Source organism: Nannospalax galili, unplaced genomic scaffold (genome assembly GCF_000622305.1).
Source record: "Nannospalax galili isolate Female #2095 unplaced genomic scaffold, S.galili_v1.0 scaffold227, whole genome shotgun sequence".
In the NCBI taxonomy this organism is placed as follows: domain Eukaryota; kingdom Metazoa; phylum Chordata; class Mammalia; order Rodentia; family Spalacidae; genus Nannospalax; species Nannospalax galili.
The window spans coordinates 7,525,909-7,540,795 of record NW_008360303.1 but is presented as its reverse complement, the minus strand read 5'-3'; the positions used below and the strand labels follow the sequence as shown (position 1 = coordinate 7,540,795).

Genomic DNA, 14,887 nt, shown 5'->3' with positions numbered 1-14,887 from the left:
TCAACATGGTTACTTAACAAAAGGAATGGTTAAGTGTATAATCACATTTAATTATATAGATTACACAAAATCAAGTTTTAGATCAAGTCTATAAATGTAATTTGTCTATGAATAAAAAAATGGACAAGTTAAGCTCCAATTCCATGATTTTTAATGAGTCTAAAGTTTCATTAATACACCTTCATCAGCCAAAGTGTATAATGTATCTGATTACTGCAATTATACGGAGATGTAATTGCCATTTACAAAGTTTACAAAGGACTTTCTATTAAACTGCAAACTATAATGAAAAAATTTATAGTACATGTACACAAGGCTATGTCTTTTATTTTCCAGGATCCACAGTAAGTTTTACCTCTAAAAACAGCCCCAAATAACCGAAGGATGAGAAAGCCTTACTTAAAGATAAAAACTGACTGAAATCTGTCCTAGTAGGCATGCATGTTAGGAATATGTTATTCATCATACTGTGAAAAATACTCAATATATGTATTGTATTGTATCTACGAAATTACAAGTACCCAGGCCTATTCCAGCTTCATCTTAAAATTAATCTTACCAGTGCCAAATACTGCTGTGGAAGTAGAAGGCCGCTCAACAGGCGAACTTTGCACCACCTCAACTATGTTTGGGGATAACTCTTGATTCGCAGGCTCAATCTGAGGATGACTCTGTTGAGTGGGCTGCACAAAAGCTGTAGCCTGTGTCTGCTGTTGCACAGTTAGGATGGGCTGAGAAATGGAGGGCTGAACATTAGGACTAGTAGAACGAACAGATCCACTTGTGCTTCCAAACACTGGAACATGTTCCACAGGCCCTTCTGACTGCATCGCTGTAAAGGAATTATAATATGAAATGTAAGTAAGCCTTCTGTTCTCAACAAAGCTAGTTATGTTTGGCATGTACTGTACTTTGAAGGTTTTGTATATTTGTACCACTTACTATGCAAAAATACTGTGGGCAAGTTATGTATTTTGTACTGTATTCTGCTTATATGACTAATGCAAACCAAAGCCCTGGGTTTGATCCTAAGTACCACATAAAAACAAAACGAAACAAGCCTCTTTTTCTCCTAAAAAAAACCAAAAGTTGAATTGGTAATCTATCTGATAATCATTTTATTGAATGTAGCTGAAAAGGTAAATTCTGTATTTTCATTGTTTACACTATGATAGTATCACCGTATAGACCAGGCTAGCCCAGAACTCAGAAATCTGCCTGCCTTTGTCTCCCAAGTGATGAGATTAAGGAATGCATCATCATGCCTGGCCTATATTACACTTTTCTAAATACTTGGGAAATTTACTAATATGTCAAGACAATTTAAGCAAAAATATATCAGCAAATTTTTTACTGAACATCTACTAAAGAAAGAGATTGAACAACAACAAACAAAAAGACTATCAAATCAAACCAAAAATCTAATCACTATAATGAGAACAAAGTTGCCATGGGAACAGAGTTGAGAAAATACCAAGAAGTTCAGGCAATTTCAGAGAGAATCGTATCTGCACTGAACCAATGGGTTTTCAAAGTAGCTTTCTGAGTACCTTCCTTAGCTATTAGAAGTGAACATTTTGGTTTCAGAAAAAGCAAGTATTTGCTTAAAAATGGAGCAAAGCAAAAAAGAAGAAAGGGAAGAAATGTAATACAAGCATCTTGGCTAGATGTGATGACACATACTGTAATCCCAACAATGTGGAGGAATGAGGCAGAAGGGTCAGGAGTTGGAAACCAGCCTGAACTCAAAACTAAAATAAAAATCCAAATAAAGAAATAAAAAGGACCGGGAATGTAGCTCAGCGATGAGTGCTTGCCTAACTGTGTTTCCTATTATTGGGGGGGAGGCGGGGGGAGAATCAAGCAACAGTATTCTCATAAGCACAGATTTCTAAATATTATCTACTCTCATCTCAAATCTGCCAGTAGTCAGCTCAATCAGATATGTTACTTTACTGACCTTCCTGAGATTCCACTTGTGTGGTAGGCATCACTGTTGCTGTTGGGGTAGTAGTTGGATTTGTAACAGTTGCAGGTGTAACCATTGGGCGGATACTTGCTCTGGGTGTTGACTTATTTCCAGCCATAGCTGCGGCTGTCACTTTACTTGGAGTAGAAACAACAGGAGTTGGCTTGATATTGGCTGTTGGTGGGTCTGATGTGCTGGCACTTAATAGAAGGAAAATCCAAGAATAATTTATTTATAACAATTATGCTAATGATTCCTTATAAAATAATACACTCTATTAAAGTAAGGTGTATTTCTCTAAGCAAATGATTTTATGTATTTTTTTTTAATATTAAAAAATTATACTTAATGTACTGGGGAGACTTGGTAGATTTAAAACAGGTGTTTTTAAAGACACTAACTGCAACTTTCTGTTTTTCATTCACTAAATATTCTAAAACTTACTGAAAAGGTTTTAAATTTAAGCATTAAAAGCTTCAGGAAATATTCCAGAGTGGTGTAACCTGACAATATAGGATAACATCCACAGCCTCAGTGGCTGAACTTAAGTCTCAGACCAGATTTTTATACCTGTTGTCATAAAACATCATAGAGAAAATCAGTAGGTGCCAATCACACACTAAAAGCTGAAATGCCTTCCCTATCACTGAGGATCTACCCAAGAGGAATGAAAGCATACTGAAAACAGCTGGTAACTGCATGACACAATTTGCTCTAAATTTAAGAAAAACAGATTATAAAAGAACTAACACTCACATTCCTCTTTCACCAGAAGCTGGAGTTGTTTTCAGCGTGATCTGTCTCTGCTGTTCAGGAGCCTATAAATACAAAAAGCACTGATTGCTGTACTTACTATACCCAAAGTCTACATAGCAAAGGCATTAAAACATTTTACTGTTATCAATTTTCTGTATACTTGAAATTTTGTTTCAAATTCACTCCAACAAAAGCGCCTAAATAACCAAGCATTTCCAAATAAAATGCAGAAAAAGTGGCTTATCACATAAGCAGAATAAGCTAATGACCTTGTTAGTAGGCTCCTGAGGCTCATCTCTCTGTTCAAGGTGTCTCTCTTGATGTTCCCTGAGTTCTCTTTCCAAGCGGCTAATCCGACCTTCATACTGGGACTTCAGAGCAGTCATACGAACATCTAGTTCATCTTTCTGCTGATCCAAGGCTCCGTTCCTCTGTTTTAGTTCTTCATTTTCTTTAGTTAATTGATCTTTTACACCTAAAGTAATCACATAATTACATAATCAAATGTCAGAAACATTTCTGCACTTAACTGGTACATAAGGTCATATGAGATCCTGCTACTATATACATTTTAGCATCCATCAGTTTGATACACTATATTACCACAAGAGGCAAAGTTCTAAATATATCTGTGTTAACTTATTCTAACACGAAACTACGTAAATTAGAAGTCTCTCTCTATATATATATCAATGTATTTATTGTTAATTATTATAAATCGCAAAAGTTTGGTGTCATGGTCTATATTTAAAAAAAAAAAAAAATCGCTGTGTATGTTGGCACATACCTTTAATTCCAGCATTCAGGAGGCAGAAGAAGGTGAATCTCTCTGAGTTCCAGGCCAGTTGGGGCTACAGGAAGACACTGTCTCAAAAAAAACCAACATTTTTATGAAATGAGGTGCTGGGAAACTATCAGTGATTTGAATTTTTTTATCTCTCAGCAGACAGACAAGCAAGACTGATACAGCCTTAAACTTTGCAGTATTGTGTTCCTCATGAATTTGAGGTGGTACTCTCCCTGAAGGTCCAGGGGAGTCTCTAACTGAAACACAGAAAAATCTTCAGGCTGGTAAGAACTCATGCTGTAATGTATACAAAATATGGAAGCAGTAGTCTGGAGTTGCAGAATGCACAAGTAGTGCTGGCATTGAAAGGTATGAGCCACCATGCCCATGCTACACTAACATTATAGGACAGCACTACTACATACTGATTATCAGCCAACAGTAAGTACGGCAAGGACATCATTTGAAAATACAAATTTTTTTTGTCTTTTTGAGACAGGGTTTCCCTGTATCTCCAGCGGGCCTGGAACTCGCTTTGTAGACAAGGCTGGTCTCGAACTCATAGAGATCCACCTGTGTCTGCATCCCAAGTACCGGGATTAAAGGTGTACGCCACCACTTACAGCCCTTAAAAACACAAATTTATCTGTGTGTGCAAGTTAAACAAGTTTATTTAATAAATATACATTCTCTCTCTCTCTCTCTCTCTACAAGTAAATGCTAAAGAACAAATCAGACTGATATATAGTATTTACATTTTCTCTTCCACACTTTTTTAAAGTCTGTACTGCATAATAATAAAGTTTTAGTATGTAAGTCAAATCTTAGCATATATGTGAATTTACCAGCTAGGTGTGCAATTTTTGATTTTGCTGCTACAATCGCCTTCCTGGTTTTTTCTTCCTTTTCAGTTATCTGCTGTCGGAGCTGCTCTTCTTGTGTGGTTCTATCTTGCAGATCTTGACGAAGTCGTGAAAGTTCAGATTGAAGCTGCACAGTCTGTTCCTGGAGATTTCTTGCTTCTGTCTCTTTTTCAGATAATGCCTTTTTAAGGGGGGGGAAAAAAAAGAGTATCATGTAACTCAATCAAATCAGTACAAAAAGTATGTTTTAGAAAGTAATGTAGCACTTATTAAGATTTCTACCTGATACGGACGAGTCAGTGTTTAAACATATCACTGTAAGTATACAAGAGAGCTCTAGACATGCACCTTTCCCTGCCCTCACAATCATACCTTCTGCAGATTCTCTACTTGACTCTCAAGTGACTTGGATTTAGTTTCAGCTTGGCTGAGGGCATCTTTGAGCTCTTGCATTTCCTGGATAGAGACATGCTGCTCCTGATGGTCTCCGGAAGATTGAGCAGAAGTCTCCATGGCCTAGAATGAGAAGTGGTAACCATATACACGGAAATATTTTTTACATGTCAAGGAAAGCACACTAAAGTGCTAACAGTGGTTAACACTGAGAGGTAGGAATTTTGGATTCTTTTCTTTATACAACTATATATGCATTGCCTATTAGATTAGAAAATTAAATAAACATGCAAATTCTTTTATCTTTGGGAATTAAAAGACTATTAAAATATAATAAGGATTTTAAAATTTTGACAGTGTTAAGTTTTTAAAAAATTATATAAAACCTGATTACTTCTAAAAACAATTCCTTTTTCTATTCAAAGTTTTAATTGGCAGTGAGTTATTGTGATGGTTAATTTCTGTTTGTCAACTTGATTACCTTAAGAAATACCTAGGGCACTGATGTGGCACATCTTTGGGAGTATCTGTGAGGGGTTTCTAGAGAGATTAACTAAGAGGGGAGGACCCTCCCAGAATGTGGACTGTACCCCCTTTCCTCTGCTTCCTGACCTGTTAAGAGGTGAGCAGGCAGCTCCATGCTCCTGCCACCATGGAGTCACCTGCAGCCATGCCTTCCCCACAATGATGGGCTGCATTCCCTCAGAAATAAACACAAATAAATCCTCCCTGAAGTTGCTTTTGTCAGCTACTTGGATCTCAGCAATGAGAAAAGCACAGCTTTACAAAGAGGCAGCATTGGAAATGTGAAAACAAAATACTAAGTAGTAGAGGTCTTGTGTGATTTTATAATGCACTTTTGGTTGTATCACAGAACTAATCTTTGGACAGCTGTGGTGGTACTCATCTGTAATCCCAATAGTGAAGAAGCTGAGACAGCTTTAAAAATTGCAAGTCAGTTTGGGCTACACAGACAAACTGTTAGGGCAAATAAAAACAAAACAAAACAAAACCCCTCAAAATAAATAGCAATGTGAGCTTCCATGAGTTTACAATCTAAAAATCAGTAGTATTCAAATTTATGAATAATTAGATTTCTTCACAATACCTTATCCTGTTGTGCTTTAAGCTCTTCATATTGAGTCTTGTACCTGCGTCCAATTTTCTTGACTTGAGTAATGGTTTTGATTTTTTCTTGTATATCAATTATTTTGGCATCTAAATCCTTCTGAGTGTTTTCCTTTTCAGTCCTAACTTTATTTAAATCTTCCTTTAGACTCTGGATTAAATTCTGGTTGTTGGTCAAAGATGCATTTGATCTTTAAAAAAAAAATAGAGGAATGGTTTCTTAGAAGAACTAAATACATTAAAACACTTTACGAATTTTAAAATATTTTAATTTAAAAGTTTATATTGTGGAGCTTTAGTAACAACTTTCTAAATAAAAACTACCACCACTTCCAAAATAATTAGGTCCTTTAGGAAGATCTTAGCACACAAGTCTAATACACATCTTAAAGTTAAGAAAAATTGAACTACTAAAAAGTAACACATAATTAAAAAAAAATATTTTATTATTATTGTTTTATGTGTGCGAGTACATTGCCTGCATGTATGTAAGTGCACCCATGTCGTGTAATGCCCGCAGAGGTCAGAAGAGGGTGCTGGATCCCCTGGAGCAGGAGTCATAGATGGTGGGTGCTGGGACTAGAACCCAGGTCCTCTGCAAGAGCAGCCAGCCCTCTTAAATGCTGAGCTATCTCTCCAGCTCAAGTAACATACAATTTTACAAAGTAAACCAGTGACAACGACAGAGTCACAGTATAGTACATCACATGTGCTAGTTTTCCAGTAAAGGGGAAGAGTGACTACAATGAGCATTGAAGCCTTTACTGTTTTGGTCACATGCTCTTTTTTAATTTTGAATGAAGTTTTTGAGTGCTATGCCTGCATGTATGTAAGTGTAACCGGGTTGTGTAGTGTCCTCAGAGGACAGAGGAGACCCTTGGATCCCCTGGAACTGGAGCTATAGATAGTTGTTAGTTGCCATGTGGGTTCTGGGAGTTGAACCTGAGACTTCTGCAAAAGCAGATAGTGCTCTTAACCACTGAGCCATCTTTCCAGGCCTTTAAATCAAGCTTTTAAAAATGCAAAAAAAAAAAAAAAAAAAATCAATTTAAATTTGTAGCCCATATAAAAACATTTACTGGTAAGCATAAGGCATGTGGGTTATATCGTCTGCTGTCTTCTACATGATATGAAATTGAACTTCATATCAAGATGACCTAAAATAGATTGGGAGCTTAATACCAAAGAAAAATAAGGAGGTGGCAGAGTTTTGTGGCTCTTAGTTTCCTCAACTTGAAGAAATAGTATCTAGGAGCCAGAGTAGGGGCTCAGTGGTCATGAGCACTGGCAGCTCTTGCAGAGACAGGACATGAGTTCAGGTCCCAGCACCCACACAGCAGTTCACAATCATCTGCAACTCCAGTTCCAAGGGATCTGATGCCCTCTTCTGGCCTCCACAGGCACTAGTCACTCATCTGGTACAAATACACACGTGCAGGCAAACACGCATTTAAAAAAAGGAGAGAGAAATAGTCTCTCACAATGAACATGGCAGAACACGGTTTTGTTTTGAAATATTTTATTTTCCCTAAATCTCAGAGTAATATGCCAAGAATGTGAAAGCACTGAGAAATTTACTTTTTTTCACTGCATAATTCTAAAATGTATCACTGCTGAATAAATGTACTGTTTTAAAAAAATATTGTTTTGAATAAAATAAAATGTAAGACAAAAGGGGGAACAAGAAGTCAATTTAAAAAAACTACATATTTACAACAAAGAGGCTAATAACAGAAAGATAAAAAGTCTATTACAAAGGTTGCTGGCTATGTTTTTTTTTTAATATATTTTTTATTATTTTCATTTTATGTGTATAAGTGTACTGTCTGCATTTAAGTAGGTGCACCGATGTCATGCAATGTCCGCATAAGTCAGAAGAGGGCACTGGATGGAGTTATGGATGGTTGTGAGCCACCATGTAGGTGCTGGGAATAGAAGCTGGGTCTTCTGCAAGAGCAGGTATTGCACGACACATGTGCACTTACCTACGTGCTCTTAAACTGATGAATCATCTCTCCAGCCTACTTGCTATGTATTTCTTTTTAGAAAATCAGTTAAGTTTTAGACTTATAACATGTAACTTTATAGCTTTTCAATAATAATTCAAATATGAACACAAAATAGTAAATGTGTGGTTGCATGACACCATAGAGAGATGAAGGAAAACCAAAAACCACATGGAAAGCCTCTAAACTTCTTTTTTTCTCCCAAAACAGAAAGCATTTCAGTTATCCTATAAAGAGTCGAAATTAACTTAAGATTTCATTTAAGCCAGTAGTTGTGGCACATGACTATAATTCCAGCATTTGGGAGGCTGACACAGGAAGGTTGTTGTTAAGATCAAGACCACCCTGGGTTAGAGTAACTTTCAGGATAGCATGAGATGCTGCCTTCAAAAAAGAGAGAAAAGCCTTTTTCCTCTTACCTTGCAATTTCAGCTTTAAGTCTCCCAATCTCTTCATTTAGCTGTTGAATTCGCTTAGTGTGAATTTCCTTTTCAGAAAGAAGTTTCCGATATTCTTCTGTATCTGGATCTTTCTGTTGATTTACCAGATGCTAGAATAGCAAAAACGCATACTTTGGTTATGGCAACAAAAGTGATACAAACCATATGTGGTATAGCAAGTCTTTAGTCACAGCACTTGGGAGGCAGAGGCAGATGGGTCTATGTGATACTGAGGCCAGCATGGTCTACCAAGTGAGTTCCAGGCCAGTTAAGGCTACAAGGAGACCATGTCTCAAAAAAAGAAAAAAATATGCTACAGTAAGATGGCAGAACATCCAATTATTTTTTAAACATCCAATTACTCTTACAGCAAGTGCTTTGCATGAAAAGTAATCAAGGCTCAAAATATAACTTTCAAAGCTTTAGTCAGATTAGCAAAATCTAGACAAAAATGAGCAGAAAAGAAAAAAAATTAAACATCATTAACTGTTCATTTTATGATTGTGAAAGAACATTTCACATTTAGAAAGAGGCAATTAAAGGGAGCCAATAAATCTAAAAGCTTTTTTATTTCAACATTTTACTTATTTAACTGTGTATATGTGTACATGCAATGCTAAGGCACATGTGTGGAAGTCAGAGGCCAACTTAAAGGAGTCAGTTCTGTCATCCACCAAATGGGTTCGAATGATCAAACTTATGTTTGATGGCAAGTGTTTTATTTGTTGAGCCACCTTAGGAGTTCACATAATATTTAATATTTAAAGTACCTAATCTCATAGAAGTGATATTTAGGAATTATATATATATATATATATATATATATATATATATATATATGTGTGTATGTGTGTGTGTAATGTATATAATGTTTTACAATCTAAATGTGAGACCATTATAAATGCATTATAAGCTCATTTCACTAACTATGAGAGTCAGGCCCATGTAATGGAACCACACCTAGGTATGGTTAGCTCACCTTCCCTTCTTGATTTTTCAGGCTGTCTGTATAATAAAATAAGGAATAAAAATGTTCTGAAATTCTCAAATATTATTTTGATACCACTAAAAGTTTAAAATATTATTGAGTATCTTCTAGGTGTCAGATAAATTATATTACTTAATTTTTGTTACATAAACAATGCTTTAATATTTACATTTTGCAAATGAGGAAAACTAGCCAAGAGAGGTAAGAAACTCTCATGTAAGTCATAAGTTGCGTAAGTACTACTTACAGGAAGATTCCTAACTACTTCAATAGAGAGCTGGAGTCCCCAACAGCACTACACTACATGGTTTCACTTCCAAAGGCCCCAGTTAACAAGTTTTTAAAAGCACCTCAATAAAATATACAAATTCCTTAGAATGGTAAGATCTTTAAAAATATACAAAATATAGCTGCAAATGTTTTTAAAGGTATGGTATGATTTTAACACGTTACACATACACATCTAACTATTAGACTTCTACTCATAAAAACACAATTTTCACTAGTTTTCCAACTATTTTTAAACCTCAAGTTTTACTGCCCTAGTTAAAAATCAACAGGCTGCTACGTGGGTGGTGACTAACTCCACTTACCTGGTTGCGTGCTTTCCATCGCTTGACATCCTCTTCTAGTAACTTCTTCTCTGCCTGCAACATACCACTTTTCTCACTCAGCTCAGCATTTGCTTCTTGCAAGGGTAAAATATCTAACTCCAGTTTCCTCACCTGAAAACAGTACCAGTTAATATTTACAACCAACGTAAAATTCCATGTATAGTACTACAAACAAGCTTCTCTCTTGACTGCTAAAACACAAACCTTCGCTTGCATCTGTTGCAGGTCCTGCTCAAGCCTCTCCTTTTCTTCTCTTAGTATCTTATTGGTCTCCATAACTACATTCATTGTTTCAGTTTTCTTCATCAGTTCTTCATGCTGTGCCATTGTTTTTGCAGTTACCTGAAGATTTCAAACATTACATGTATGTTTGTGTACACGGTATCTACAACTAGTATTTAAGGACCTACATGCTTACCAATTCCAGTATTTCCTACAACGAAGCAGGGAAGATTTTAACAAAAACTTCTAAACTTTGGATGTTTATTCTCCTAATGTATGTTAATTCCACATGAATTTAAATAACAGTAAGAAATTGCAAAGATGAACTAAAAAGACATTACAAATACTACCAACAAACAAGTAGTACTAACATTAGGCAAAAACATGAATCCAGGTCTCTCTTTCTGCTTTTTTCCCCTGTTGGACTACGTATGTTATGAGCTTTACGTAACATATTTTGATCCCCAGCTTTTCCCTCTTGCTCAGAAATTCCTCAATATTCCTGTGTCCCGGTGTCTCTACTTTTATTTTGTGTGACATGTGGAGGTGAGAGGTCAACCTCCAGTGTCTTCCTCCACATCATGCTTTACTTTACCTTACAGTTAGAGAGAGGGTCTCTCACTGAACCTGGATCTCACTGGTTTGCTTAGGATAGCTGCTCAATGACCTTTGGGAATCTGCTTGTCTCTAGGTCTCTACACCAGTATTGGGGTTAGAGACACACACCATAGCATTCTGGTTTCATTCTTTACTGTTGTTTTCAGATAGGGTCTTGCTATATATCCCTAGCTCATCTTGAACTCACTATGTAAACCAGCCTGGCTACAAAGTTGCAGTGATCCTCCCATGTCTGCCGCCTCAGAAAAAAATTTTACGTTTTTTTTTTTAGTCTTTAGCTCATCTTGAACTCACTATGTAAACCAGCCTGGCTACAAAGTTGCAGTGATCCTCCCATGTCTGCCGCCTCAGAAAAAAATTTTACGTTTTTTTTTTAGTCTTTTTGAGACAGGGTCTCCCTGTAGCCCCAGCTGTCCTGGAACTCACTATGTAGACCAGGCTGGCCTCGAACTCACAAAGATCCACCTGACTCTGCTTCTCAAGTGCTAGGATTAAAGGTATGCGCCACCACATCCGGCCTACCATTTTTAAAGCTACCGTGTAGTTTATGGTTCCCAACACTGTACTGATCGTATGTGTTTTTTTTTTTTTCTTTTCTTTTCTTTTAGACAGACTCTCATTCTGAAGCCACGCTTGACCTGGAATTCTCTATACAGGCCAGGATCACTTAAAACTCAGAGATCTGCCTGTCTCTGCCTCCCAAGTACTGGAATTAAAGGTCTTGCACCATCACACCCAGTTATGTTATATTATTTTTAATATAGTATGAGTTAACTTCATGGTTCTTCTGAGAGCTGGTCCCCTCTGTGAATTTGTTTTAGGCTGAGTTTTTAGTACATGCTTTTTAACAGCCCAAAAGAACAGCTAAGAAAACAGAGAGGGCTTAGACAATAGGCAGTCTTTGAAGACCTGATTCTGCTTTTATTTTTTCCCCAAGAAAATGTAAGATCTGTTATTTCCAGTGAGACAGTAATGAATTTGGATTGCTTTTGAAACCAAATGTAACTCTTCAACTTTCAAGTTTCATAAATCTAATCTTTCACATTTCCATGGTCAATGGTTTCTCCCTGGCAGTCATACTGACCACTTACCAATGTTTTAAGGTCTTCATTTCTTTCCTTCTAGATATGAAGGCACATTACTGAATCACCTCTGAATGAAGTAACTCAACAATAAGGTTTTAGGTGGTATTGTGAGTTAAGGTATCAAATCTGCATTATATCCAGACATTTTACTACAGTAACTTTTCCCTTCTTTGGCTGTTATTTGACTACCCCACCCCCATCTTTCTTTGCTTAAAAAAATATTACAGTAGTTTAAATATATCATTTTAATCTTAGGACTTTCAAGATGTTTACACAATAATACAAATAAATTTGAAAGCTGGAATTTTACATACATCACAGTTGTAAATTCTTTACATGTTCAAGCTCAGATTATAGTTATTATCTAAATATTACAGATGAGGAAACTAAGAGCAGAGAAGTTAATCAATGCAGAAGTACATTCAGCTAATCATAAGAAGTTGGAATTGAAAAATAAAGACAGTTCGGAACAGCACCTTTACTGTTAACCAGCACACCTGAGCATGTGTGACAAATGTTTAATCAACTTACCAGTTTAGGAAGAGAGTCTATCAAATCAATGTAAAGTGGCAGAAACAGAAAGGAGCTCTTTTCTTTCCATGTAGCACACATACCTGGACCTTCTCCCTTTCAGCATTCAGGCTATCCTGCAGCTCTTGCATCTCTCGTTCTAGAAGTTCCACCCTTTGTCGATAACGCAGACTCTCAACCTGAGCCACCTCAAACCTAGTTTCGGCAATTTCTTTTTCTCGTCGTATAAATCTACAAGGATATACATATTAAGACTTTATCGGAAACCTACAAGTAACAGTTTAATATTAATATTAAATATTAACAGGAAGGAATTTAGTTTACTTTTTAGGTTACACAGTAGCATTAGAAACATGGACCTTGGGCCAGCAAGAAGGCTCTTTTAGAGTAAGTCAAGAGACCTGAATTTGATCCCCAGGATCCATGTAAAGGTGGAGGGAGAAAACCAACTCTACGAAGTTGTCCTCTGAAGACCACATGCAGCTGTGTTCACTTTCACAGACACCACACAAACACACATTAAATACTAATACAAAAAAATAAAAAATATGTATCTTTAGGCTGTGTAGGATGACACACATGTATAATGAATCCTAACACTCGAGAGGAAGTAGGCCAGCCTGGGCTATACCAGTAGGGGAAAAGGAAAAATACCTATTTTTAAAATGATGTATAAGACAATTAATTCTCCTTTCTCTGTTTATTGTTGGCAATACCAGGCCAATAAATACCAAATGAACTTTATATGTAAATTTTCAATAACCTCTAATTTCTGTATCTGTAGTTTCCATATTATTAAAATTTTTTGATTGATTTATTTTATTTTATCCTGCATGTAAGTGCACCTGTTGTACAATGACTGCACAGGCACAGGAGGGTGTTGAATCTCCTGGAACTGGAATTATGAACAGTTGTTAGCCGCTATTTGGGTGCCAGGAACTGAACCTGGGTCTTCTGTAAGAGCACCCAGGGCTCTTTCCTGCTAAGTGATCTCCAGCCCCAGTTTTCATATAAATAAACCACAAGGCATTAAGAATGCACGTGGAAGCAAAGGCTGAGATCTAGCAGATGGCCTAAGACTGTGGGTTCCGACATCCATCAAAGTAGCAGCTATGATCTTAGCAGACCGTCAGACAGTGCCAGGTTCTAGCCTCCCTCTGGCATAAGGGCTGAGAACACAGGGGACTGCCTGGGAGCGCCTGGATCCTGCCTCCACGTGGTGCTGATCTGAAGCCATCAGTTCCTCCAAAATAAAACCTGAGAGAACCTAAAACCTGTACTAGCGAGCTTTACATAACCAATAAGGAAAGGACCTAAGCACCCCGATAAAACAAATAGAAACATACTTCAACTTAATTCCCATATCTGAATCACAAACAACAAAAGAAACTCACATGCCAAAATCACAATGAAAGCATAATAAAAATGGAAAGCCAAAACACTAACTCCCCACTGAACTCTACCAGTCCTGTAGAAGAGTTCTACAAGGAGAACCTCCTACAAATAACCCAGGACACTGAATTTAAAGGAACAATCATAAATATGATTAAGGAATTCAATAAACTTAAAGAACACATGAACAAACAAATCTAAGAACTAAAAGAAGATAGGGATAAACTTCTGAATAAATTCACTAAAGAGAAACATGGACGAAAACTCGGGCACAAATGAAGAAGGAAGTGCAAAACTCAGTAAGCCAACTTGAAACAACAGGGGAAAGCCTCACCCCTAGAATGAATGAAATGGAAAACAGAAAATCAACACTGGAAGATAAAGTGGAAGAATTGGACCATTCAAGCAAAGATTAGGGAACATTTAAAAAAACATAGGAATGGAATAGGCAAGAGATGGGACGCCATGAAAAGATCAAATCTTCGGATCATAGGCATAGAGGAAGGAGAAAAATTTAAGGTTAATGGTAAAGAAATTAACCAAAAATTAACCAAAAATTAACCAGAAATTAACCAAAAATTAAGGAAAGACATTCCCATACAAATACAGGAAGCACATAGAACATCAAATAGACAGGATCAGAAAAGAAACTGCCCAAGATATACCACAGTAAAAACGCTAACTGTACAGAAAAGAGAGAATACTGAAAGCAGAAAAGAAAAACAAAGTTGCATACAAATGAAAGCCCATCAGAATTACAGCTGATTTATCAATGCAAACTATGAAAGCCAGAAGAACCTGGACCAAGGTATTTCCAATTCTACATGATGAGATGCCAGCCCAGAATATTTACTGAGCAAAAATATCTATTATAGTTGAGGAGGAAAGAAAAAAATTCCATGACACCTATAGCATGAAAGAATACATGTCTACAAAACCAGCCCTTCAAAGAATACTTGAAGCAATACAGAGAACAGAGAAATAACTATACCCCAGGGACAATGAAAGAAAATAATTTGACAGCAACCAATACACTTCTATCAACAGAAACTTTAAATATCAATGGACTGAAATCCCTAGTCAAAAGACACAGGA

The 14,887-nt window shown here is 36.6% G+C and overlaps 1 protein-coding gene across 3 annotated transcripts in view; it reads right to left on the bottom strand.

The window, feature by feature from the left end:
- Tpr (translocated promoter region, nuclear basket protein) overlaps positions 1–14,887 on the bottom strand; it is a 77,272-nt gene that overhangs the window by 19,070 nt on the left and 43,315 nt on the right. For all 3 annotated transcript variants that reach the window (XM_008824267.3, XM_008824268.3, XM_029559231.1), the window contains exons 28-38: positions 12,484–12,631; positions 10,149–10,286; positions 9,924–10,055; positions 8,322–8,452; positions 5,877–6,087; positions 4,748–4,891; positions 4,358–4,556; positions 2,995–3,200; positions 2,726–2,787; positions 1,961–2,169; positions 560–832 (exon numbers count right to left, since the gene is read on the bottom strand). In XM_008824267.3, coding sequence (XP_008822489.1) covers positions 560–832; positions 1,961–2,169; positions 2,726–2,787; positions 2,995–3,200; positions 4,358–4,556; positions 4,748–4,891; positions 5,877–6,087; positions 8,322–8,452; positions 9,924–10,055; positions 10,149–10,286; positions 12,484–12,631 — 1,853 coding nt within the window. The remainder of the gene's footprint in view (positions 1–559; positions 833–1,960; positions 2,170–2,725; positions 2,788–2,994; positions 3,201–4,357; positions 4,557–4,747; positions 4,892–5,876; positions 6,088–8,321; positions 8,453–9,923; positions 10,056–10,148; positions 10,287–12,483; positions 12,632–14,887) is intronic.